We start from the raw sequence: 26,085 nt of genomic DNA, 5'->3' as shown, positions 1-26,085 counted from the left end.
AGGGAATCGTTCTAAGATGGAAGATATCACAGTCTTTCTGTTATCGGGTGTGGATGATGTATGATAAATTTTATCGTGAATGGTGGTTAGTTTTGTTTCAATTCTGCATGATTCGAGCTTTTTCCACATATTTTCCAAACCTTCTAAAGCAGCGAAATATTCTTCATGGCTCCTGAAGAGTGGCATACTTTCAAAATCATAACTGCGCAAGATCCTCTTTATGTCCATAGGAAGTGACCATATGTCAGAAGTCAAACGATTAGGTATATTCTGAGAAGTTACTCCCGTTTCTGAGGGGGTTGAGTTGTTGATAAAGTCTTCCTCTTCGGTTATATTAGGTAATGTAGTAACAAAGTCAATAAATTTTTTGGGTATGAGACAATGATCGAAGGTAGTCCAGCTTAAAATTGAGCTGCCCTTCCTTTGTTGTATAGAGGCAATATTGTTTTCATAACGAGTTTGATAGACAATTGTGCGCTGAAATGAGCCTTCAAATTGCGTTAGGATATGACACTTTATAGGTTATAAACCGGCAGTTGAGTTTGGGTTTCGGCATACACTAACTGAATGAAATACAAGTCAAGAATGCAAACGCTAAAATATTAATTTGAGAAGCAATTCATTCAATTAAACGTAAATATAAGCCGTTCGCTGGGATGTTAGCACTCGTTCTATTAGCCTAATTAGCCAAATAGTTTCCAATGAAGACCTATAACATTTCGAGGAGAACTCAAAATCAGTTAGACTAATTCTTATTCCTTTTCAGTTGTAAAAAAAATTGAAGTTTCTCCTAAGTACCTCACACATTAACATTTCAAGGTTTTGATCTGATTGCTACGTATAAAGCTGAAGAATTGCACTGTGCGTATGAAAAGTTCAGTCTTCTCTGCAAAATTGTTGCATAATATTTTCGGCTAAAAGCATTTTTATTAGTTTGCTTAAGTATTCTCTTGTCTCTGATCAAGACGGCGTATATATACATGTACTCTACTGTGTTGCAGCAAAACTTGTGATAAATAGAGAGTGAATACATAGGCTTGCAATTCTTTATTTGGGAGTACATTTCGACCCCCCACTGTGCTCAATTTAAGCAAAATAACGTTAACTTGTGCGATTAGTATTAAGTTTTGTATAATACTTTTGATTTTGCATAGTATTGACGTGGTTTATTGTCAGGAACGATAAGAAGTTCCCTGCTAACGTTAGTAGATAACAAACATGTTTTGCTCAAAGGCTCAATTTGAACCATAGACGTAAGTATGCACTACTGTTTTCTGTATACATGTGCAACAACTTGTGTTGTCTTTTGGTTTTCACAGAATTCCTTCGGTTTGGTTTTCACAGAATTCCTTCAGTAGCTTTTAGAGCTATCTGTCAATTTGAAGTATTTCAGTATGTTATTCAAGTAACTCATAAAAATTTAAAACCTAAGTATTCATTAACGCGAACTTAAAACTTCTTTAATCCATAAAGCTATGGTAGCATGAATAGTAAGCATTTAACGTATCAGAACGAAATTTCCAATAGATGCAAGAAGTGAATACTTCTCCGTTCTCCTATGAGTTTTCTCAAGGCAAACTATTGAGGTCGTAAAAAACAAATTTGTTAAAGGAGTAATGAAAAATCAGCTTGTACATAAATATTTGTTTGACGAGGATATCTTATAAATTTTTGCTTTGCACAATCTAAGTCTTTTTTTATTTCAGCTAGGCGTTGTTTTATATTAAGTCTTTCAAATTAAAAGCAAAGTTGACATTAAAAAGCGTTTCTTTTCTTACCGTTGTTAATTTTGCAGTTCTGTTAGAGGTTTCCTTTTTTTGAGCGCCATGAAAAAAATATATTTTCATACTACCTGTGAAACCGCTGATTCATTTTCATAGCGTAAATTGCCGATCAATAAAGCTTTATTGAAAATTAAGGTTTTGCTATATGATTACTCGTGAAAAACAACTTTTTATTTACATAACGATTCAACCATTTATTGTTATAGAGGCTACAAATTTTCATGAGGATAAAAGTCATGTTAAATTACAATGGTCTCTATTGACAATAGTGACAATAAGCAAAACACGCAGTAGTAAAATTCCACCTGGAGATTTTTTCCAAGAGACATCTTTACTTATTTCTCACATTTTTTAAGCTCAGGGGAAAATAAAATACTGCATTAAAAAATCTGGAAATCTTATTAGCTCAATTGCCTCTATAATCAGGATTTGCCTTTAGACAGTTGTTTTTTGTCTTTGACTCAGTTGAAAGAACTCAAATCGACTCTTCATAGGATCCGTAACAAACAAACGTTTGAAAACATAGAAACCCTTTCGGAAAGATAACATCAAAACGAAGTACACAAAGCCAAGAATACTAGTATTATAATACAATATTACCACATAGAAAAGTGAAACACTAATTTCCAAAAATTTTGAATACCTTAAACTTTGAACTTGATGCACTATGGGTTACAGGGTTTTAACACTCGAAATTTTCCAAATCGGCCAAATGAATGTAGAAGTATACTTGTCAGTTTGACTATGGTATCGAAGCTCCTAATCTGATTTCTACTGTCTGTGTTGTCGGTTTTTATGGTAGCAAAAATTAGTTGTGTTAACTGTTACTTAATGTGGCAATGACTTAAAGGTATCTCCACATTAGTTATTTTACAATATTTAATGTTCATTAGACGAATATTCTTCCGAAAAATTTAATCATTTAAAGAGTTGCACTGACCTATCTTTTCAAAAATTACTGGTAAAATATGTCAACACACCAAAAAAAGAACATTTTTACCAACAATTTAAGTAAAATGAGCAATAAATCTTATTCTGAAGCTGTGATTGGCCAATTTAAAACACTATTCTGTAAGCGGACAAGTATACCTTAGTTTTTTCATCAACTAGTGTAACGGAGGGCTTTACGTAGTTGGACTGCATTTAACCGCATCTGGCCATGCCTCGCGGGCCATGGTCATGCCTCAACGGTCTGTGGGAGTTGATATGAATCTATCACAACCGAACTACTGTTTTTTAAACCAATTAGACTTTTATTACCAATTATGATAAAAACTGTCGTCTAAATTTCTCATTTTTTCCTTGTCGGCTAAACGACTTGTCCGCCAATTTTCCTAGCACCAGGAAAATCATGTGTTTTTTCTGTTTTTTTCTATAGAACAATGCAAAATTATACCCTTCAGCTTAGAATGCTTGCAGAAGTCGTGCAGTAAAGATTGCATAATAGACCACGTGAATATAGTCTATATAATATAGTAAATTATATCAAAAAGCTTAGTAAAACCAGAAGGTCTCCTTCACTTTTTTGACACATATATAGCTGTAGTCTAAATAGATTGTGAGAACGTATTTCAAATGTTTTGCGTTCACAACTATATAACATAACAACTATTATGACGTAATTATCCCTTGAATACTATTTTTAGATCACAAACTCAAACTCAAACTTTGACTTTAAATTAGAGGGATAGGCCAAGTTTTCACATTTTATTATATCTGGTAAATCAAAGTTAAGCGGTCACCGATTATTGTGTTTTTAATACTAAAAGTAGTTTTTCTTCAAAGTCAATTATCCTTGAATAGTGTTTTTAGATCAAAAATTCAAACACAAACTCAAGACTTCCATTTTTATGTAGAGCAATCGACCAAAATCACCATTTTAATAAACTTGCTTATCGAAATCCATGCCGCCTCTGAGTTTTGAATACTAAAAAAGAAGCCTTTTTCTTAAAAGTCAATTATCCTTGAATACTGTTTAGATCACAAACTCGAAATCGAACACAATGGTTCAACTTTTAGATAAAGTGATCGACCATGTTTCACATTTTTATTCTACTTGCTTATCCAAAGCCATACTGTCTCCAGTTGTGTTTTGAACACTAATAAAGAAGAATTTTGTTTCAAATTCCGCGAGAAGTACTTCTCTGGAACCATTTGGTGCCCATTGAGTGTAAACAGACGCTGTAAACAAACAAAATTTGTTCAGCTAAACACCTAAATTTAATGTTTTTGTTTGAGCTCTCAAATGCGACAAGACTGTGCAAGAATGCAACAAGACTGCGCAACGAGTTTGTGCAAGAATGTTTCATGAGGTTGATTCGTTTTTAATTTTCTTCAGATAAACAATGACCAAATGAAATTTAACAAATTAGGAAGAAGTTAATATAACAAAAATTGCAAGATCATGTAGCGCTAAACTTTTGATGCATAGCAAGTTCACAATTACAGTCTCAGCTTTGAACACATCCTGAGCCGAAGCTAAGGTTAATATGAAACTCAACAAACGCATTGTCCTTCTGGCAAGCTATCCCAGCAGTTTTCTGTCTATACAAGTTTTTGAAACGTAAGGATTCGGAAAATTTGTGTAATTCCTGACAACTGAAACAACAGGTGGCTCTGAATAAACATACAAAAACAACCATATAGTGTAAAACCTGTTTTTTTTGATAATGTAGGTACGTTGTAAAGTGTTTGTTTCCATTAAGGTACACACTATAGAATTTTTGAAGCAAGCAATTTTTGAATAAAGTATAAAAAAAAGTTGCACTTCAAAAAAAGAGCATATCAAAAAAACTCCTATAAATTAGACTGCTTCGCTAAACAATAAAACCCTACATTGATCTAATTAATTGAGTACCACTTGATATACCATACCATGGATTTCTTAATTGTTAATGAAGAAATTAACATTGAGTTGAAAATTACTGAGTTAACGTATACAACATAGCTTCAGCGTTTTTTATATCTTCGAAAAAACTTCAAACACTTAATGAATTGTTGAAAATATTAGCGGCTAAATTCTGTCGGTCTGTGTCAGTCAGGACACATTACCTTGAGATAGAGAAAAGCTTCTGTTGTTTATGCTCAGCGAGTCTCCTCTAGAGATAAGAATTGTTTTCATTTTTTAGAGAAACAGAAACAGCTTTTTGTAGATAGTTAGTAAACAAATGGTAACATTTGAAGGTATTAAAAGGAAGTAGTAGTAGGTACTAGTGTAACTTAGAACCAATAAGTAGTTGTAGTAGATTTTAATAGTATCTAGTAGTAGTTGTAGGTAGTACTAGTAGGTAGCAGTAGTAGTAGTAGGTACTAATTGTAGATAGTAGTTGTAGATAGTAGTAGTAGGCAGTAGCAGTAGTAGGTAGCAGTAGTGTTGTGTTCAATTCCGAATTGTTCGCCAGGCTTCATAACCCAATATGTTATACAGACTCTGTCGCTTTAAATTTCAAATTCCTTTGGATGTTACTCTTTCCGATGCTCTATCAAATATCGTTACGGCGATGTTATTTTAAAACGTCGACAGAACAATAAGTAATCCAAAATTTTAACACAGGGTTACTGAATGCACAGAAAATTTGATTCAAGAAAGAACAATAATGAACTCATTCGATTTTTATTGGCTTGAGGTGCTCTGATATTTTACTTCCAGTGTTTAATAGTTGAGTATATGTATATTCAGTATGCTGGAACCATTTACTGAAGAAGCGATTCGCTTTTGTTTAAGATTTCAATCAAAGCACGCATTATCCGTTAGTGTTATTCCCAATACGCAAACAAGACTTATTCGCTACTGAAGCTGTTTCTAGCAACCCCCCGCAGATACAAAGCTTGTGTTCTTTCTTGCTTAATTGATCAAGTGGCTAATTAACTTTTGAAAATTTAGCTATTTTTACAGTTCCAGTGGAAACTACTCTTCTTGTACATCATTACACTATTTGTTTGATTCAAGCTCTTGACGAATTCCTATCATTCTACTTTATTTAACTAACACGTTCAGCTGCTCCTGCATATCATAGTTTTTCCACCAAATTTTTCCGTTTTTTACAGAATTTAATCTTTTTACTTAGCTCAATTTATTGTTTATCTCTCAACAATTTATCTCAAATAATTTTTTCCTGTAAATAATCTTGCTCAATCCTAGAAGGGTAGCTGAATGCGTATAGAGAAATTTGTTTTCAAAAAAGCATGCCCAGAACATCAAAAAGTTGTTTTTGTCTTCTGTGTTGCAACATTTTATCATTTTCTTGCCAAGGAGTAAATGACAAAGAGCATTAATTTGTTTTTTAATAAAAATCTTATTAGTTTTTTATTATGGTAGCTAGATAGGAGAAGAAATTTCAGTTTTCAACAAAGCATGCTCAGAACATCAAAAAGTTGTTTTTGTCTTCTGTGTTGCAACATTTTATCATTTTCTTGCCTAGGATTAAAAGACAAAGAGCATGAATTTTTTATTCGTAAAAAATCGTGATAGTTTTTAATATGGTAGCTAGATAGGTGTAGAAAATTCAGTTTTCAACAAAGCATGCTCAGAACATCAAAAACTTGTTGTCGTCTTCGTTTGTGACATTTTGCTTGCCAATGCTTAATGGGACAGAGTTTAGCTACGCTGAAGGTCAAAATCCGTGTGCAAGATATAATATTATTGGATCGTGGAGACAAATAACAACATTCTTCAAGGCAATTAAATTGCCCTCCAGGAACTTATCTCCCCCCTCTCTCTATCTCTCTTCCTCTCTCTCTCTTTATCTCTCTCTCTCATCGGATTGCAAACATATAAATACGTAAATACCTAAACACATTCAGACATATATACATACATTTCACTGTATAGATATAGAAAAACACACACATAAAAGCAAGAACGTCTTGACATATACACACATTTACAATTTCTACCCACAGACATATACTTCAGCTTATACTCATAGAAACATATTACTAAACTTAAGCACAGTTATATTTACTTATAAACAGATATACACTTTCATATATACTTTCATTATACACATGAATACGCATAATTATATAAATAAAACTCTCATTCTTTCGTTTCTTTCAATTGTTCATTCCTACATAAACATTACAATTTTGAACGCATGTAAGCAAATATACGTACTTGTTTTGATAGAAATATACATAGTTACACATGTATATAAAAAAAATAAAGCCAAGCTTTCCACATCACACTGAACATTTGCAAAAGTATTGTCAACAAAAACTGCTGACTGCACTTTGACTTCTTTCAGAATACTTCAAAAACTGAGTTTTTCATGTCCTATTTGGTTGAACAAAATGAAGTCCACAAAAATCATTTTTGAAAGCTCCTTCATTGCGAAAAATCCATTTCATGCCATTTTAGGGCTTCAAAAAATTTTTGAAATTTTTTTTCAGAAAAATAACGAAATTTTTGTATGTTTTGACCCCTATACTACTTAGGTGAAATAAGTGAAGTCAACAAAAAATCACTTTTGAGTGCTCTTTCATAGCGCAAAATCCATTTCAGACCATTTTAGGACTCCAAAAAATTTTCAAAATTTTTTTCAATAAATTCGAAAATTTTATGTTTCGACCCCTATACTACTTAGGTGAAAAAAGTGAAGTCAACAAAAAATCACTTTTTAGTGCTCTTTCATAGCGCAAAATCCATTTCAGACCATTTTAGGACTTTGAAAAATTTTTTGAAATTTTGAAAAATTTTAGGCTTCTGGTGTCTTATATTAGGTTTTTTATGTTTTCACCAAAAAGATTTAGTGAGAGTTCAAAACTTAGGTAACACCTAATTCTATATACAGTGAAAATTTCAACAGCGGATATCTGCCATGTTACTGGAGGGCGGGGGGTCCGAATACACCCCCCCCCCCCCTTACAAGAACTCTCACCACCGAAAAACTGATTTTCTCTTAGTGAAAGCAAGTTTTTTGGTTAAGTTTCGCCAGTCAACTTAACCCAAGAACTTCTCTCAGGCTGGCGAAACTTAACCAAAAAACTTGCTTTCACTAAGAGAAAATCAGTTTTTCGGTAGTGAGAGTTCTTGTAGGGGGGTCCCCCCCCCCCCCTCCAGTAACATGGCAGATATATATACTACTAATGTGAGAACAGATCTTAAAAAAAGACAGCGCCCCAATACAATTCAAATTCTTTGAATTGTAAAAAACCAAGAGAAGGCCAATAATAGCCCCAGCTATCGCTGTGCGGCTATTTAAAAAAATAGGAGCGCTATAATAGCCGGCTGAGAAGACGAGGGCGGCTATTAAAAACATCTTTTCGTTACATCTTCTTTTTATCAAATGCAAATACGCTCTAATATAACACTGATGATCTATGTTGATCATTTTCAGGGAAGATTCATAATTCGTCTGTTCAGATTTTTCGTATTGATAATTCCTACTTCTCGTCTTTCTGAAAAAAATTGTTGCCAACTTCATTTCAATAAATGAAACGACAATCTTTAACGCTTACTACGAGAGAAATTACTAGCAAAATCAGTTCTTCATGCCGTTGTTTAGACCATGTGAACCACAACTTTTCGTCTCCTAGTTTGTTGTTCTTTTCCAGGATCTTCCAGAAAAATCTATGGCCACTAAGAAAACGATGGCTAATTTAAGTTGAAAAATTGATTTTCGGATAGGATTTAATTCACAACCTGAAGGCACAAGTTCCACAATTATTTTGCATATTTTACCGATTATTCTTTGTGTCTTAGCAGAGGAACATAATATTGTTAGGAACAATTAACATCCATAAATATTGATTAAAACTTAATAAGAGCACGATTTTCATTTCATGAAGTCTCAAATACCTCAGAAAATTTGTGTCCAAATGCTGTCCACTCTTTTTCGATCAAAGTGGCAAATCCCTCCATGGTACGATAGAACGGGTCCAACATGAGCATAGCCAGAGAGACGATCTGGGCAGTTCTGTCCCAACCGTCAGAGCAGTGAACTAACACAGACTGAGACTCACATTCAATCTTTTCAGCTACGGCCACCCCAGCAAATAAAATTCTCTGAATGTACGCAAGCCAGCCAGTTTTTTCGAGTTTCTCATGGAAATCATTGCATTTAGTATCCGCCAACAGATTCTTGAGCTTCTCAAAAGAACCACGCACAACGTGAATGTTGTCGATTTCGAAGAACTTAACGTTGGTCAGACGTCCTTCAGCAGTGTATCCAGTTTGACTTTTAGCAGTAATTCCAGCTTCAGTTCCGCCACCCTTTGCCATGTTTGCTATCGCATTGCGCTTAGGTCTAGCATCTGCGATTGTGAGTTGCTCTGCTAAACTCGAGTCACGGAGCATCTCTATGTAGCTTTGATCCGCTGTTGACGAGTAGAAATGACCAACACCAGTTCTCGGTTGACTGCTTCTGGCGATGACAGATCCCTTATTAGGGTGACACCAACTCAAAACCTGATAATTAAAACAAACAACTAATTTCGGACAAATTGTACCCAAGGCTGTAACTGAATTGCAGTTTGTTAAGAATTTTCTAGTTGTTTTCAATTTAATCTGCACACTTTTGCTAATTTGATTTTTCGTAGTTAAACTGTTGGCAATTTGGGCGCGGAAAGTGAATGAGAACAATTAGGGGAAAAATAAGAATCAAGTGCAAAGAATCTCACCAAGAAGTCGGACAAAAATGATATAAGACAAACAACCCAGCACAATCGTGAAAAAGTATACTTTCAGTTAAGAAAATTAGAGTAAACAGGCTGTCTTAGATTTTCAGTAACATTCTGATTTCCGTTTTCCATAAATTTAATTGAGTCGACTGAAAATAAAAAAATCATTGCATTAAATTCTAGAAAAAACATACCCGGCAGATTGCCGGAAAACAGCCGCCGTTAATTCCAACAAGCATGATTGGGATTGAAAGAATAGAAGATATTGAAAAAATAGATTTTTGTACAAAAACATTTTTTAAGTCCGATTTATTTTGATGGCGTTTCGTAGTTGAACATAACGTACTTCTGTTTCTTAGAGAGAGGCTACAGGGTCTACTATCAATACCAATAAGCATTAGAGATGGTAACTAAGACTTAAAGGATCGACGTTCAAATAGCGGGCATCTAAAATTGGGCTTTATGGGTTTATCCCGTTTCTACTTCTGACTTCAATTTTTTATACTGACTCTGTTCATTTTGAATTGCTTTGCTGAGCAACTGATGTTCAAAATCACTTTTAGCAGAATGAGAGAAGAAAGAAACTAGCCTAGAGAAGTCAAAAAGATATCACGCAACATGTTGAAAAAGCGGCAAAATGAGGTAAAGCGAAACATTTTTTTATTCGACGAAGTAAAAAAAACATAGCAGGACAAGTCCTGACGTACAATTCAAAGAATTTGCATTGACTAAAAAAACTGGACCTAAAACAGACTATGAATAGATTGGAAAAACCATTTAGATAAAAAATCCTATCCAAAAAATCGAAAAAACAGTAAAAATCAAAGTGAAATTGCCGCATGTGAACAAACAACCACTAGCGATAAAGCGAATTTTTGTTCAAACACCGTTTTCTCACTCTACTTTAAATCTAGAGCAAAAAAATTTCACGCCGCAAAACCACTCGCTTTTTCGCTCCATTTCTTGTTTCGGCGTGACCAAAATCACTACTCCAATTTGACTTCAAAAATCATGAAAATGTGTGAACAGATCTTAGAAAAAAAACATAGCCGGAAGCATTCCGGAAACGACTCGAAGTGAAAATCTATTTAACCGCCATCCAACTAATCATCAGAAAAAACTTGCCTCCACTAATTTATGATTTTCTCGAAACCAAACCATAAAACAGAAAAGTAAAAACAAAAAAATCAAATCTGATAAAAAAAATCTTGATATGATTAAAATTTCGTCATAACCTGAGATCCCGAAAAAACTATCTCTGCCAAAATTGCTTCATCAAAACAACTAGTACTTACTAAAACCACTTAAGTGAAAGTTTTAAAAATACTTGAGGCCAAATTATGAAAAAAGATCTTAAAAACAACTTGCACTAAAAAACTGGAAAAAGTTAGTAAATTTCTTAATTTTACAAAAGCATAAAAAACAAGGAAAAATTCTTTTCGGCCACTCGGGCATCCAGATGCTCGCAAAACAATAGACAAGTCATAATAGTATAAGAAACTTGTCTCAAAAAACAGAAAAAAAACCGAAAAACTGCAAAGAAAAAAGTTAAGAAAAATAGTTCCAATTTTCGCCATTTTTTGTCATACTTAACAAAAAAATGATTCATATCCAAAATTGCCCATACTTATTACTAAACAACTAGAACAACTATTATGAACCCTAAACCTCCACAAATGCCATAAAAAATTAAGGAATAGAAACGGCATTCAAAAACAAATTCAACAAAAAAACAATAAAAACAAAATTTTTTTAATAGTACAAGGAAACACAAAGCCGAATAAGGTTCCTTTGCAATTAAAGCAATGAAAAACTCGCAAAACAAAGGGGAAGTTATAAAAGGGTGGGTAAGACACTTGTGTAAGATTAAAAAAACTGCAAAAAATGAGAAAAATGGTTTAAAATTTCTCAATTTTTCGGTCATTTTTCCTTAGAAAAAAATGATTTATACCAAAAAAACTTTATTCAATTGGTATCTGACAAGCAATAAAACAAAAAAACAGGTAAAAAAATCATTAAATTTCGTCTAAAAATCAACAAAACTGATCAAAAACCTCCAAATTAGCATTAAAAATCAAATTAACTACTTGAAACCTTTAATTCCTATCAAAACAAACCTAAAACTAATACAATATCATAATCAAACCTCATAACCATCAAAAGTTGCAAAAAACTGCTTTTAAAAGCCGCACGTGAATAAAAAAATTTCGCTCGCTTAGAAAAAATTTTTTCACACATCAATTTCTCGCTCTCTCATAAACAGCGGTGCGAACAAAAACCACTCTCTTTTCGCTCCGCTCTTCACTTTTGTTCAGCACCAAAATCACTCCAAATTTTTTCACGCGTTTCATTTCCCGCTTCAAAGTTCACTCCAAAAATTGATTAAAAAAGGACCTCTCCAATACTCCTCTTCGAGTCGTAAAAAAAAGACAGCGCCCCAATACAATTCAAATTCTTTGAATTGTAAAAAAAATAGGAGCGCTATAATAGCCGCCTGAGAAGATGAGGGCGGCTATTAATGACTTACGGAAAAAATAGTACCTTCCAATCCACGCGAAATCTGTAAAACGACTATTTATTCATACTTTTTCGAAACTATTTGCATTGTAAATTCTAGAGCTTTATAATAAAACATTAACCGACAAATGTCTGAAGAATTGCTTTTGGACGACAGGCGAGGCTGTAGCTGTTAATTCAGGGGCTGTAGCCTAGATCAATTTTTCTTTATGGGTGCAAAAAACCCTTTCCTCGCCCGGGAGTAAAGGGTTTTTGACCTCCCGAACCCTGACCACACGCACTTCCAACTGCGCCAACAGAACCTTATTCTTGCTGTGCTGCAACCAATTTATATTAGCAACAAGCTTTACTTCGGAGTGAGAGCAATAGAGATCACTCAAAAATGAAAAATGAAAGCGTGAAAAAGTCACTTGAGAAGTCAAAGAATGCCCTAGAAGAAAAGCGCAAAATTGTCAAGCAAAAAATTTGCATAAAAAAAGACACACACGTTTACAATAATTGCTATGAACTTCGTTCAAGAGCAATTAAAAATTAACGTGGAACTCAACCTACTCCTTTTTACAGAAAACTGGTAAAGTTATCAGAATTTTACCCTTAACAATTTTTCTATCGATTTTCACTCGACTCATATAAAATTTTTTGGAAAACGCGGAAATCGGAATGTTACGCAAAATGTTATAACATGCAGTTTTAATGGTATTTTTGCTATTTTATCGTTTAATTTTGTTAACACGTGTAATATATTGAACATCTATTAAGTTATAGTTGCGTTTTATGTCTCAAAGTCTCCAAGGTCAATAATGTTAGAGGAGGTGATGTAACTTTTTCGAAACTTGCCAAAAGTAGATATTTCACGTCGAAGAATGATTTTTTCTTCCTACAATTACAAAGAGCTAACTGACTTGGATGTTCAGTTTCAATTTCACACTTAGCCGGAGAACAAATAAAAGGACAGAATGCTTTTAACGACTGAATCTATTAATTACGCCAATTGTGTACCAACCGGTATTCTGCCTTTCGTTCTGAACTCTTTCACAGCTCGCAGATCTTCGAGTTTAGCTTTCTCCGGAACATAGAACTAAAAAAAAACAAAATATCAATCAGAAAGTGACTCAGAGATGTAGAACATTGAAGCATTTCTTACGAATTCGGGATACGAGTCTATGAGACAGTAGTTTGTGTTCTCTTCTACTCTCCAAAACTGAGAATGACTTTTCCTTTCATCCAGAATACGTTTGTATTCATGGCGCAAACCGTTGTAGTACTTCCAACCAGGGTCAGGCTCAGATTCCTTTTTGTGCAGATAGGCAAACAGTTTTGCTTCACTTGAAGTGTCCTGAAAATAAGAGCCCCTTTTTAAGAAAGCTATGGTTTGTTTCGGTGTCGGGACAATTTACCAAATTCCATTTTACCAATGCCATTATACCCAACCTGCAATTTTGACCGATGCCAACTATAATTTATACCCGATTTTTATATTTACCGGAACAACTATTTAGCCGACTATATAATTAAATGGCCCGCGGGACTTGATATGAAACTATCACAACCGAACATCGGTTAATTGAACGAAAAGATCAAAGAGCATTGGGTAAGTTGGCATTGGACAAAATGGCATTGGGTAAATTGGTATCGGGTAAAATGGAATAGGGTAAATCCACCAGTCTTGTTACAAATTGACCTTAAAATATCGCCTGAAATGATTAAGCTCAATGTTTCTCAAACGATCTGGGTTACGTCACACCGACGTAATCTCAACTCCCACGTGCTTAAAAAAGTCTTGAGCGATTAGAATGCGAGTCATTCACTAGTGCAGCCAAGTGTTAATAAAGTTCTGTAGAATGACTTATTCGTGCAATATCAGACTTGTCTTTACGTTAAAACACCGATTGTCTACAAAATTTGATTAAGCAATTAAACAAAACCAGACTAACGTCGGATGAATTGCTCTCGAATGACAGGCGTGGCTTAGTTTATAGAGGGGCTTAGCTTAGAAATGTTTTATGGGTGCAAAAACGACTCCAAATGGGTACAAAACCCGAACCTCCAGGATGTCAGTCTGACATCTCAACCACTCTTTTACGCTGGCCCTAATTCGTTCGCTCACAGTCGCTTTTATACTAGCAAAAAATTTATTTCAGAATGAGAGCAACTTCAGATCAATGAAAAATAAATAAGAACTTAAACGTAAAAGTCACTCAAGAAGTGAAAGAATGTTCTAGAACGAAAGAACAAAGACCGTCGAGCAAAAATTTTGCATAAAAAAGAAACGCACATTTACGATAGAGCAAAAATTTTGCATAAAAAAACTTCATTCGAGAGCAATTTTAACGAAAGCAATTTTAACGAAGTTTAACAAAGCTCCTATTTAGGACCATGGCGACGGATGTACAAATGTGAGGATGGTAGTCCTCACGTTAAAATTTCTCTCAATATAACTCACTAGGGTCGATCGATCTGCCCTCAAGCGACAGGCGGGGTATCAATAGTTTTTTACTTTTTGAGGGGATAAACAGGAGGGAGTGTAATGTCACTAAAAGGCTTCAAATGATAGTATCACAGTTCATTATATACCACGACTGAGCTTAAAATTAAACATACCCGGCAGACTGCCGGAAAATAGCCGCCATTCATTCCCATAACCCTGATTGGCATTGAAAGAACAGAAAAAATGAAAACTGATTGATGTAAGAAAACCTTTATAAAGTGCAAACCATTTTGATTTCATATTGTTGTTAGACAATCTTGTTACTTAAGGAGAGGATACAGTGGCAAGTATAAATACAAATAAGTCTTAGAGGTAGCAACTCAGACTTATAAGAACAAACTTCAAGTAGTAGGCATCTAAGATCGGGCTTTATCGGTTTATCCCGCTTCTAATTTTGATACTGATTCTGTTCATTTCAGAATGATTTGCTGAGCAACTGCTGTTCAGAAGCACTTTGAGCACAATGAGTGAATAATGAAACTGTATTAATCCTGCATTACAATTCAAAGAGTTGAAAAACTGAAGTCAACAAAATCAGTCTCCTTAAAAGATCAACCTCTGATTAAAAAAAAACAAAACAAAAAGCAAGAAGACCTCCATAAAACTAAACAAAACCCTACAAAAATCGAAAAGAAATTATATTTCATTTCTTTAAGAAAAAGAGTGTAATCGAATTTATTCGCAATAACCTCAGCCGCATAAGTTATTCAAACAACGGAAGTTTAAACAGGAAACACAAAATTTGTGGAAAACCACAGCAGAAAAGATGAAAGAGCAATAAACAACATTTGGCAAGAAACGATTTATACTATTATACTTGAAAATAAGTGGAATCAAAGTCACTGAAACATGCATCTCATACTTGAAGTCTTCAACGTCCCCTGCACAATCTATCAATAGAAAGAATATGTCAATTTTAATAAGAACAATTGGGGGACCATTTAACAAAAGTAGCAACAAATTCAGGCAAAAAAGTTCAAAAATAGTCAAAAACAAATGATGTCGAAGTCAATAAAATTATTGACATAAAGCCTACACATTAAAAAAAAATCCAATAAAAATCAATTGGAGAACAAATGGGTCTTATCCTTTTTGAGACTGGCCTACAGGACAGCAAAAACAGATACAAAAGAGTCATAAACCAAAAAAAACCCAGAATACCTCTTAATAAGACGTGCCAAATTCGTAAAAAACTGCTGCTCTGAAATTAAAAAACTAGATAAACTCCAATATGCCTAACGAAAAGCCAATGAGACGCATCATTAAAGATTAAGTGAAAAAACATTTAGTGACAAAACTAAAAAAAAAAGGGGCAAAATACCAAAAAGTTTTCAAAAGCAGTTATAATTGATTGATAAAAATCTTTTGAACTGATAAAAAAGACACTCATAAGAGGCCCACTTAGAGCTGACCACATTGGGATTAGGTGACAGAAAAAAAAGAACCACAAAATATGTAAAATCCGAAAATTCGTCAACTTTTTCAAAAAAATATTTTGCCAATTTCGTTATAATCATCAATTCCAGCTTAAATCAAAAAAATATTTTTTAAAATGCTTCGACAGAGCCACCGAGACCTATCATCGATGCGTGCGACTAAATATAAAATCAAGAAAAAGAACGACAAAAATGGTCAAAATCAATAAATCAAGATTGTTTCATGAAGACAAACAGCTCAAAGTCTTTGAAAACCATTGGTTGGCTTTAGGGAGTTTTAGGCAAGTGCAACTATGCAAAATAAAAACATACGTTTTACTTTTTAAAAGTATTTGTACAGGAAATGAAAAGAAAACCGGAAAAATTCAGAAGTCAAGTTGCCGCACGTGAAAAATTTTGACCCCAAAAGCCGAAGATCTGTTTAACAAATTTCTCACTGCACTTTGAAAAGCACTTTGAGAAAAGTCATGTTTTATTCCTCATTGGAAAAGTTTTGACTCCTAGGTGTTATAACGTTGCATTGGACCACAAAACTGAAAACTCAAAACGATAAAAATTCAAAATACTTGTAAAAAATTAGCGAAAATGCTTTGACTCTGGTATCAAACTTGGTAAAAACAAGAAAAAGAGAGCAAATACATTAGCATAAACAGACATTTAGTAGAGCATTAAAACCATATAAACTATGACCGACCCTTAAAATAACCAAATTAAGTTAAAAAATCAGAAAATACAAAACATACCCGGCAGATTGCCGGAAAATAGCCGCCGTTGATTCCAATAATCTTGATTGGGATTGAAAGGAAAGATATTGAAAAAAAAAAATTTGTACAAAAACATTTTTTAAGTCCGATTTATTTTGATGGCATTTCATAGTTGAACATAACGTACTTCTGTTTCTTAGAGAGGCTACAGGGGCTACTATCAATACCAATAAGCATTAGAGATGGTAACTAAGACTTATAGGAACGACGTTCAAATAGCGGGTATCTAAAATTGGGCTTTATGGGTTTATCCCGTTTCTACTTCTGACTTCAATTTTTTATACTGACTCTGTTCATTTTGAATTGCTTTGCTGAGCAACTGATGTTCAAAATCACTTTTAGCAGAATGAGAGAAGAAAGAAACTAGCCTAGAGAAGTCAAAAAGATATCACGCAACATGTTGAAAAAGCGGCAAAATGAGGTAAAGCGAAACATTTTTTTATTCGACGAAGTAAAAAAAACATAGCAGGACAAGTCCTGACGTACAATTCAAAGAATTTGCATTGACTAAAAAAACTGGACCTAAAACAGACTATGAATAGATTGGAAAAACCATTTAGAAAAAAAATCCGATCCAAAAAATCGAAAAAACAGTAAAAATCAAAGTGAAATTGCCGCATGTGAACAAACAACCACTAGCGAGAAAGCGAATTTTTGTTCAAACACCGTTTTCTCACTCTACTTTAAATCTAGAGCAAAAAAATTTCACGCCGCAAAACCACTCGCTTTTTCGCTCCCTTTATGGGTTTATCCCGTTTCTAATTCTGACTTCAATTTTTTATACTGACTCCGTTCATTTTGAATTGCTTTGCTGAGCAACTGATGTTCAAAATCACTTTTAGCAAAATGAGAGAAGAGAGAAACTAGCCTAGAGAAGTCAAAAAGATATCACGCAAAATGTTGAAAAAGCGGCAAAATGAGGTAAAGCGAAACATTTTTTCGACGAAGTAAAAACATACCCGGCAGATTGCGGGAAAATAGCCGCCGTTGATTCCAATAAGCATGACTGGGATTGAAATAACAGAAGATATTGAAAAAAAAAGATTTTCGTACAAAAACATTTTTTTAAGTCCGATTTATTTTGATGGCATTTCGTAGTTGAACATACTTCTGTTTCTTAGAGAGAGGCTACAGGGGCTACTATCAATAACAATAAGCATTAGAGAGAGGTAACTAATACTTATAGGACCGACGTTCAAATAGCGGGCATCTAAAATTGGGCTTTATGGGTTTATCCCGTTTCTATTTCTGACTTCAATTTTTTATACTGACTGTTCATTTTGAATTGCTTTGCTGAGCAACTGATGTTCAAAATCACTTTTAGCAGAATGAGAGAAGAGAGAAACTAGCCTACAGAAGTCAAAAAGATTTCACGCAAAATGTTGAAAAGGCGGCAAAATGAGGTAAAGCGAAACATTTTTTTATTCGACGAAGTAAAAAAAAAAATAGGAGCGCTATAATAGCCGGCTGAGAAGATGAGGGCGGCTATTAAAAAACAGGAGCGCTATAATAGCCGGCTAAGATGAGGGCGGCTATTAAAAACCAAGGAAAAATTACTTCATGCAAGACTCAAAAACAGCAAGAACTGACCTCTTCATCTCGAATTTATCCCGTTTTGGGAGCTCAAAGTCGTGGAAGAACGTGTGAACATAACTTAAGTCCTGAAATACAATTGATGAAAACTTTAAAACTACTGTACCTGACCAGTGGATCAACCCAAAAATGCCAGCCCAAAAGACACAATCTCAAAAGCTGAAAAACTAAAATAATCAAACAAACTAAACAAAAATAAAATCATTAACAAAACTAAAGACTATACACTGACAACCAAATTTGATCCAATTAAAAAAACCGTCAATCCACACACAAGCCTTCAAAAGTGTTTTTTGCAATAATAACATGTTCAAAACCATTTTTCTGTCTCTCATATCTGTCCAGTAACCCATCGGCAAGACCTAAAGTTTCCTTTGTCCTTAAAACTTGATAAGCAGAGAAAATGAAAAAAAACTTCTAAAAGATTAAAAATAATTGCAAATTTTAATAAATGTTGCCAAATTGCGATATCAAACCTCCAGAACTACTTCACTGTTGTCCAGAAACTATCCAGTAACCGAATTTCAAGCCTAAAAGTGTTTCACTGGTCCATACAGATTGATAAACTCGGAACAAAAAAATCTTCAGAAAACTTAGGATTTAAAAAAAAAATCAAAATATTGCAAAATTTCGTGATACTAAAACGTTGCAAACCATTCCATTTTCACTAGTAACAAGGCAGTAACCTATTATCAAACCCCTAGGACGTATGCTGGCAACCAGCTGCGTCGCTTCAATGAAACATAATGCCCGGTGAGATGTATCTGTATATCCCGTTTCAAAAGCTCATCGAAAAAGGTGCGAAAACAACTTACACAAGCATAATTGAATTAAAAAATTACCCGACAACTAATATGTTAGATCAAAATAAGTCAACAACGCCCTTACCCTATTTGCAGAAAAATGAACAAGAATTCCATAAAAAATTTTCCAAGGTTTGGTGTTTAAAGAATCCCTAAAAAAAGTTTTCCAAATATTGTCTCCATGCGCCATTAGAATGAGTACATAGTACAACAAACTTGAGGGAATAAATAACAGACGAAGTAAAAAAGTCATTATTAATACTAGGTGGTAAGAACAGAAATTATATTGAAAAGCAGGCAAAAATCAAACTTTCAATAATATTTCATGACAAATAGTGTCAAAGTAAAAACAAATTAGCTGCCCGTCGATGTGTTCAATCAATTGCAAATAGGCGCCATTAAAAACATATGTATCATTTTAATAGCACACAAGCAAATTAATATCGGTCAGACAACTCTATTCAACTAAAATTACTTTCAATATTTTTCAATCAAACTTCTCAATCAAAGCAGATAAAAAGAAACGCTTGTTAAAGATATCCTTCTCTCCGGCAAATTTGAACAAAGATCGTTTTAAAGTGGTGGCTGATATACAGAAGTGAGGATGCTAGTGAACTTGGACATTTTTCAAAATAAAATCAAAAGTTCGTTAGATAATTATCAACCTCCAGATTCAACAAACAAGAAAAGACTAACGCTATAGTTTTCGCCTATGGAAACACGGTATTCTTTTTGAGCTCTTATATCGAGCGATCCCTTAAAGCTAACAAAACATTCCTGACGTTAACCAATTCGTACAGAATAAGGAGGGCTCCATCGGCCGAGGCAAATACTGCATTTTCCAGCAAAAATGAGAGCCAAGATGAAAGAAACCTCTGAAAAATGCTATCGAAGAAAAATCACAATTTACTAGTCAGCGCTGATAGCAAAATGCTAACGCAGTCGGGACTTTTAACCGCTACTTCAGTTTGTCGTAGGTTAGTCTTTATAATATACGTCAACCAAATGCAACAATAGAAAAAGGGCAGTAAGGCCCCGTGTATGACAAACAATTATAAAGAATAGTTTACGAAGTTTCGAATAGCAATTCTTTTTAAGGGATCGTTAAGGAATTAATTTCAGCTATGTAATGTGTTTACCTAAATATATGCATCTACTATGTGCTCGCCTTATGTGGTTTATTTCGAAGTTATTTGTAGCATTAGGCTACCACGAGCATATTAACAGATTAAGGTAAATTGCTCGGTAACTTCAATTTAAACTGTCAGCATATTGGAATATTACGCCCCCAAATCCAGACTCGAATTTATCAACAATGAACCAATAGGATGCGCCGATACAAGTTTATCACTAAATTGTCCTTGCAACTCCTATCATTTAAACATTTAAGAATCAAACTTCTCAATCAAAGCTGATGAATAAATCGAAAAACTTGTCAAACTTTTTTTCTCGAGCGTAACTTAGGTTCAAATCTCAAGATTCAAAAATTTTCAAAAAACAACCAAAAGAGAACTTCATTAGAAAATTATCAATCACCAATCGTAGACAACCCATACTAAAAATTAGGACTTGATATCGACCATAGCTGTTGTTGTTTGAATTCTCAGCTATTCCTGAAAGGATTTTCTCCCAGGTTTAGTCCTAAGACAGTCTCCCTTTATTTCTGCATGTTGATTAATCACGTGCCAGGAACAAGGATTGATCTCAGAATAGCTTCTTTCGATATAATACTGCATGATTGACAAAACTCGTCTCTTCAGTCCAGTTTGATTTAAGATATCGCAGCTGTTTGTCTTGTTCTCTTGTTCACTATTCCACATGTCTTGAAGATGAATTCACCCCGCGAATTTTTAGTTCTGGATTTAGTTAGTTTGAACATTTCTCTATTCCGAGTGGTGAGCAGAGTTTCTGAAGGTAGTTTGAGGTACCGGTTGTTTGTGCTCTGAAGGATGTCGGAGAGGAGAAGTATATCGTTCATGTGTATGAACATCGGTATTGGTAATTTACTGAGCAGCCTGTTTCCATAGGACTCATAAGAAGAACCAAAAATCCATTTCACTGCTCGCTTATGAAAAGGTTCAAGAATTCTCATCATTCCTATTGAGACATCGGCGCAGATTGAGCCAGAGCTCAGCTGGAAAATTATTGATTTATAGAGCCCGAATTTCAAAAAAAGTGTTGGCTTTATGTGCGATATTTCGTTTCAGAGAGTACAAAACTTTGTTTGCTTTTTTGAGTCATTGTTCGAAATGACTATTCCAAGTTAGGTCAGATGTAACTATTACTCCAAGATCTTCGAGTTTTTCACGCTAGATGGAGTGGAGCTTGCGAGTGAGAGGTTCATGTTTTTGCTGTGCAGTTGCAGTTTAGCGCATTTGTCGATAGCAAAAAATATTTAGTTTTCCCTAGCCCATCTATCGCAGGCTGTCCGGTCCGTCTGCAACTCACGCTGGGTCCTGTTCACTGCCACGATTTTTAGGCCATCGGCAAAAATGAAAGGTTCGCTAAACTTCAGATCTTTGGGTAAGTTGTTTATAAACATAGAAAATAGAGCCTTGTGGAACACCGAACAACACTTGTCAAGTTCATTTTGGTGGAAATGCTATTAAAAACGCGTACAACTTGATATCGGTCCTCCAAGTAATCAGACAGAATCTCCAACACGCAACCTCCAACTCCCATTCCAGCAATCTTCTTGATGATTTCAAAGTGTGAGACACGGTTGAACGCTTTGGAAAAGTTGGTCTATAAAGCTAAATCATCTTGCGAGTTACTATTCATCGCAAAGTGAATACTCTGCAGAAACGAGAGCATGTTTTTCCGCACTGATCTGTTCTTGACCAATTCACGTTGCATCTTGACCAAAAGATTGGCGAAGAATTGGTAGAGGGGCTCGTACATGCAGCGTTTAAAAACTTTGAGGTCGATATCGAGTAAAGATACTGGACGGTAGTTGCTCACCAGGGTTTCGTCTTCTTTTTTATAAATTGGTACAACCAATGCTTCCTTCCAAGATTTGGGCAGTTCTCTTAGTCTATTGATGTTTTTAAAAATTGTATTCATGATGTTCGTCATAACCATATTCGTTGCCTGATAGATGATCGGAATATTGTTTGGACCCATGGCATTACTGGTCTCTAGAGAACGGAGAAATTCTTGGAATTTGGAGATGCTGAAACTCGAGATTTCAGGGTTTTCACATTAGATGTCCTGCATGTTGAAGTTGAGTTTAGGCGAGAATAGAGAAATAGCTGTTTAACACGTTTGCCTTTTCAGCCTCATTCTCTCTCTCTCTAAATTCATGACCATTTGTCATTTTCTTCGGTAATCAGGCCGATTTATTCAAGTTTCTCAAATGTTTGAAAATCCTTTCAGAATCTCTGGTTGCCAGGATACTTTCTTGGTAAGCAAATCTGTCCAACTCAGAGCATTGTAGAACTAAGTCTTGCAACTTGGCAACTGCCCTTTTCCAGTAGGACCTCGGTTTAGTGATGAGGCGTCTTTCGTGTCCGAAGCTTTTCAGCAACTTAGATGTAGAACGTTGGATCCACGGTGGCAGCTGCTGATGTTGACTTGTCCTCCTCGGGACACATTTTGAGACGATTTCTTCGAAGTATTGTTCACGTTCTTGATACATTGTTATTAGTGAAACACGGTACAAAAGGCAATCGTTTCATCAGTTCGGTTATTTTTTCGCAGTTTGCATTACAAAAGTTTCTTGCAGTGTCCACTACAGTATTCAACGTTTGGTATGGTATTTCAAGAGCAACTTTGATAGCTGTGGTGAGAGCAGTCGTATATTTCTCAGAACTTCATCAATTTCTGTAAAGATATTTCATCCTTTGTGATACACTAAGTCGAGTATGTTTGAGTGACATGTGGGGAACTCTATGGCCTGTTCCAGCATTTGTTAGTCGAAAATCAAGGATTTCCTTTCTCTTCCGGGTCTTGAGTATCGCAAATGTTCCAATTGACTGTAGACAGATTAAAGTCTCCACAAATCAGTATTGGCCCGGTTTTTGGCAGAGAATCGATGATGCTTCTGTACTCAGTTGGCAAAATAGCGGTATCTACTACATTTGGGAGGACTATAGAAAACCGCTAAACAAAATTCTTCCCGGTTTAAACAGATTTTACAAGCGACACAGCAGTCTGGGAGAGAATAGTTGATTCTACGGGAATCGAGATGCATTTTGACGCCCATAAGAGTCCCTCCATGGTTCGAGGTATTCCCGGTGAGGGATCTGTCCACTCGGTAGATATCTTGATCATCAAGTAAAAGCTCCGATGTTTCTATGTTCTCAATTAACCGCCAGGCAATCCCTTAAAGCTGACAGCTAACATCTTTGACGGTACCTGTCTGGTTCAAAATGCGGAGGTCTCAAGCAGCCTAGTCAAATGATGCTTTTCCAGCCAATTGATGCCCAAATGGATGTAACTGCTGAAACTGAAAGCCGAGATCAAAGAAAAAAATAGCACTATTATCCAAGGCTGATAGCAAAGAGAACGCTTTCCGAATTCATGGTCGAAGAAGGACTTAACGAATTACATGCTCAAAACCAATAATAGCGAAACCAACAATAAGGCCCTGGGAAAAACTGATGATTACTGTGGCCATAATTTGGATTCTCGAATGCCACTTTATTAATTTGTTAGAATGATTTAATATTAGCTGTAAGTCCTTTACTTTAATTCACGCTCCCGCTATGTTTATACCTTTTGTAGTTTTTGAGAACATTTTTGCAGCATTGCGCTGGCAGGAGAAATTGAAATAACAGAAACTGTTACAATGATAACAAAGAGGAACCGGCAAGAGTCGTTGATACAAGTTTCTCACTAATTTTTTTGGATCTATTCTGTTTTGCCCCCCCCCCCAGCTGAGCATAAATCTTTTATGACACCCAGGCGCAAGTGCTATATAACAACACACAAATTGTAACTGGGGGTCATAAAAAACTCTAGGGGGCCGAAACAGAATAGATCCAATTTTTAATTGCTGAACTTTATAACTCTAAAGCAAATCGTTGCGACAACTCCTTTGAACTCTGAACTTCTCGTTTGAAAAATGCCATACGGCATTTTAAAATTTGCTTGTAAGTGTTATGATTGTATTTCCTTTCGAAGCGTCATAAAATTTTGTCCAAAATATGCACCAGATTAGATGTTGTGGCTAATGAGGAAACAAACAATTGGATTACTTACCAAAGGAAAAGCAGCGTCAATTAGAAGCTTGATCAATTTGTCTTTCTGTTGCTTAATTGTCATTTTCGTTTCTGCGTCTGAGCTGCTAGAAGTTTTTGGTGTCTGGCGAAACTCGAAGACCAAATCCATGGTGAGCTACACATGAAAAACGCATGAATTTTTTTAATACAAAAACAATGAACAGCTGTTTCGATTCTCACCCGTGTTATGAGAACAAACTCGTATTTGGTTGCTCGAGGATCACATCTGATGTCTCTGATAAAACCAAGTGGGATGTTGATAATAGGCTAAAAAACAAATTCCGTTCAAAAGGCTACCTCTTTACTGAAGCTTCACTGTTAGTTTACATACGTTGCAATTAGACGCATCATCTTCTCTAATTTGCTCTCGATGAAATCTTATCCTAAAATTGCTGAGAGTGAAATATCCTTGCTGACGTTTTCCAATATCAGGAACGTCCAAAACGGGCACATAGTCAAGACACGCTGAAAAATAATGTTATTCTGTCTCAGAGTTCTATTTCTTGACAAATACTTGAAAACTGATTTGTAACTTACATATATTAGTAAATTCTCTATTCAAGACTTCTCCCGAAATGTTTGCGACCGGAAGAACATTCATACTTTCTTAAATCACTTTAATCACTGTTAATCAGAAAAATATACATACGTAGGAGAATAATCAAGATACCACAACCTGTGACACTCAAAAATCTCTGCTCTTGAACAACAACCAGAGAAGATCAATAAAAAGAATTCCCCACCCCTTATTATTATTATTATTATTATTATTATTATGACTTCGTGCATATGCCACTGGGATGTTATTCCCGCTGTTAGGTTCTAGGATGTGCACGACAGTTTTCACAGATACAAATGAATGTCCATGTGCAAGGATTCTGCTCATTCGTTCCTTTCCAAATAGCTCCACATGTATTCAATGAGTTTCCTCTTCAGTTGCTGCTCACAGAAGAAGTCCATCACTTTCTGGATGACGTTCACTCGGAACCCCGTTCTGTACCAGAAGTTCAATCTCTGAACCTCATATTTGGCCTCTGGGAGTGCCACTCTTTTCCTTCTGTCCTCTCCAACAACTCGGATTTCTGAGAATTCCACATCATACTTGCCGCTCAGAAGGCTACTAAACATCAACAGATCTTTCAATACTTTAAAATAAAGTGGTGGTAGTAGATTCGATTTTAAAATAGCGTCCTTGTAGTCAATACTCCCGCAGATCCATCTCATTGCTTTCTTGTAGAAGGATTCCATGATCTGGTATTCAGATTTTCTAAGTTCCCAGCATTCCGATGAGAAGAGCAGGATTGGTGAAAGAATGGCTCTATACAAGTGTACTTTTGATTCCTGTGGTAAAGCCATAGAAGTGTTTCGTCTAGGAGTTCACTCGGGGCCGGCAAGTGAACTCCTAGACATTGACATTTATAAACTCTGACACAAATCAACATCGCATTACTATTATATGCAAATTATATAGAGCAGCATGTAGAGAATTGATAAAGCAACTTGATTTATGAAGGGTTTGATTGAATCAAAGAAGAGCACCATAGGTGAGAAGCACTGGACTCCTACAAAAGCACTCTCCCCTACTCAACAATGGTTGAAATCGATACGCCGATGTCGACTGTTGTCACAAACCAAAAAATTTTTTATGTTGCGACCAAAAGCAAGCTATGTCAGAAAATCTCAAACAGCTTATCGCAAACTCGTTCCTTTTTGTTCAAGTTCCGTCAGGTAAAATGGAACTTCAAGTCAATTTATTTACAATTAAAATCATTTCAATTCAATAATGAAACAGAAAGTAAACTACTGGTTTCTCGGAAGCTTGTTTTTGTTGAAACAAAAATTTCCGAATTTTGGTTTT

General features: G+C 35.1%; 1 protein-coding gene across 1 annotated transcript in view; it reads right to left on the bottom strand.

Moving 5' to 3' along the window:
* The window catches only part of LOC142339451 (phosphatidylinositol-3,5-bisphosphate 3-phosphatase MTMR2-like), a 56,264-nt gene extending 31,378 nt beyond the window's left edge, over positions 1-24,886 (bottom strand). Inside the window, exons 1-7 of the mRNA XM_075389487.1 lie at positions 24,765-24,886; positions 24,559-24,692; positions 24,408-24,494; positions 24,208-24,342; positions 13,066-13,257; positions 12,925-12,999; positions 8,584-9,192 (exon numbers count right to left, since the gene is read on the bottom strand). Of these exons, the coding sequence (XP_075245602.1) occupies positions 8,584-9,192; positions 12,925-12,999; positions 13,066-13,257; positions 24,208-24,342; positions 24,408-24,494; positions 24,559-24,692; positions 24,765-24,828 (1,296 nt within the window). The 5' untranslated portion in view covers positions 24,829-24,886. The remainder of the gene's footprint in view (positions 1-8,583; positions 9,193-12,924; positions 13,000-13,065; positions 13,258-24,207; positions 24,343-24,407; positions 24,495-24,558; positions 24,693-24,764) is intronic.
* Positions 24,887-26,085: the final 1,199 nt, after the last annotated feature.

The sequence above is a fragment of the Convolutriloba macropyga genome, chromosome 5, assembly GCF_964194025.1.
Source record: "Convolutriloba macropyga chromosome 5, txConMacr16.3, whole genome shotgun sequence".
Classification (NCBI taxonomy): domain Eukaryota; kingdom Metazoa; phylum Xenacoelomorpha; order Acoela; family Convolutidae; genus Convolutriloba; species Convolutriloba macropyga.
The sequence above is the reverse complement of the archived record's forward strand: the minus strand, read 5'-3'. Positions and strand labels throughout refer to the sequence as shown.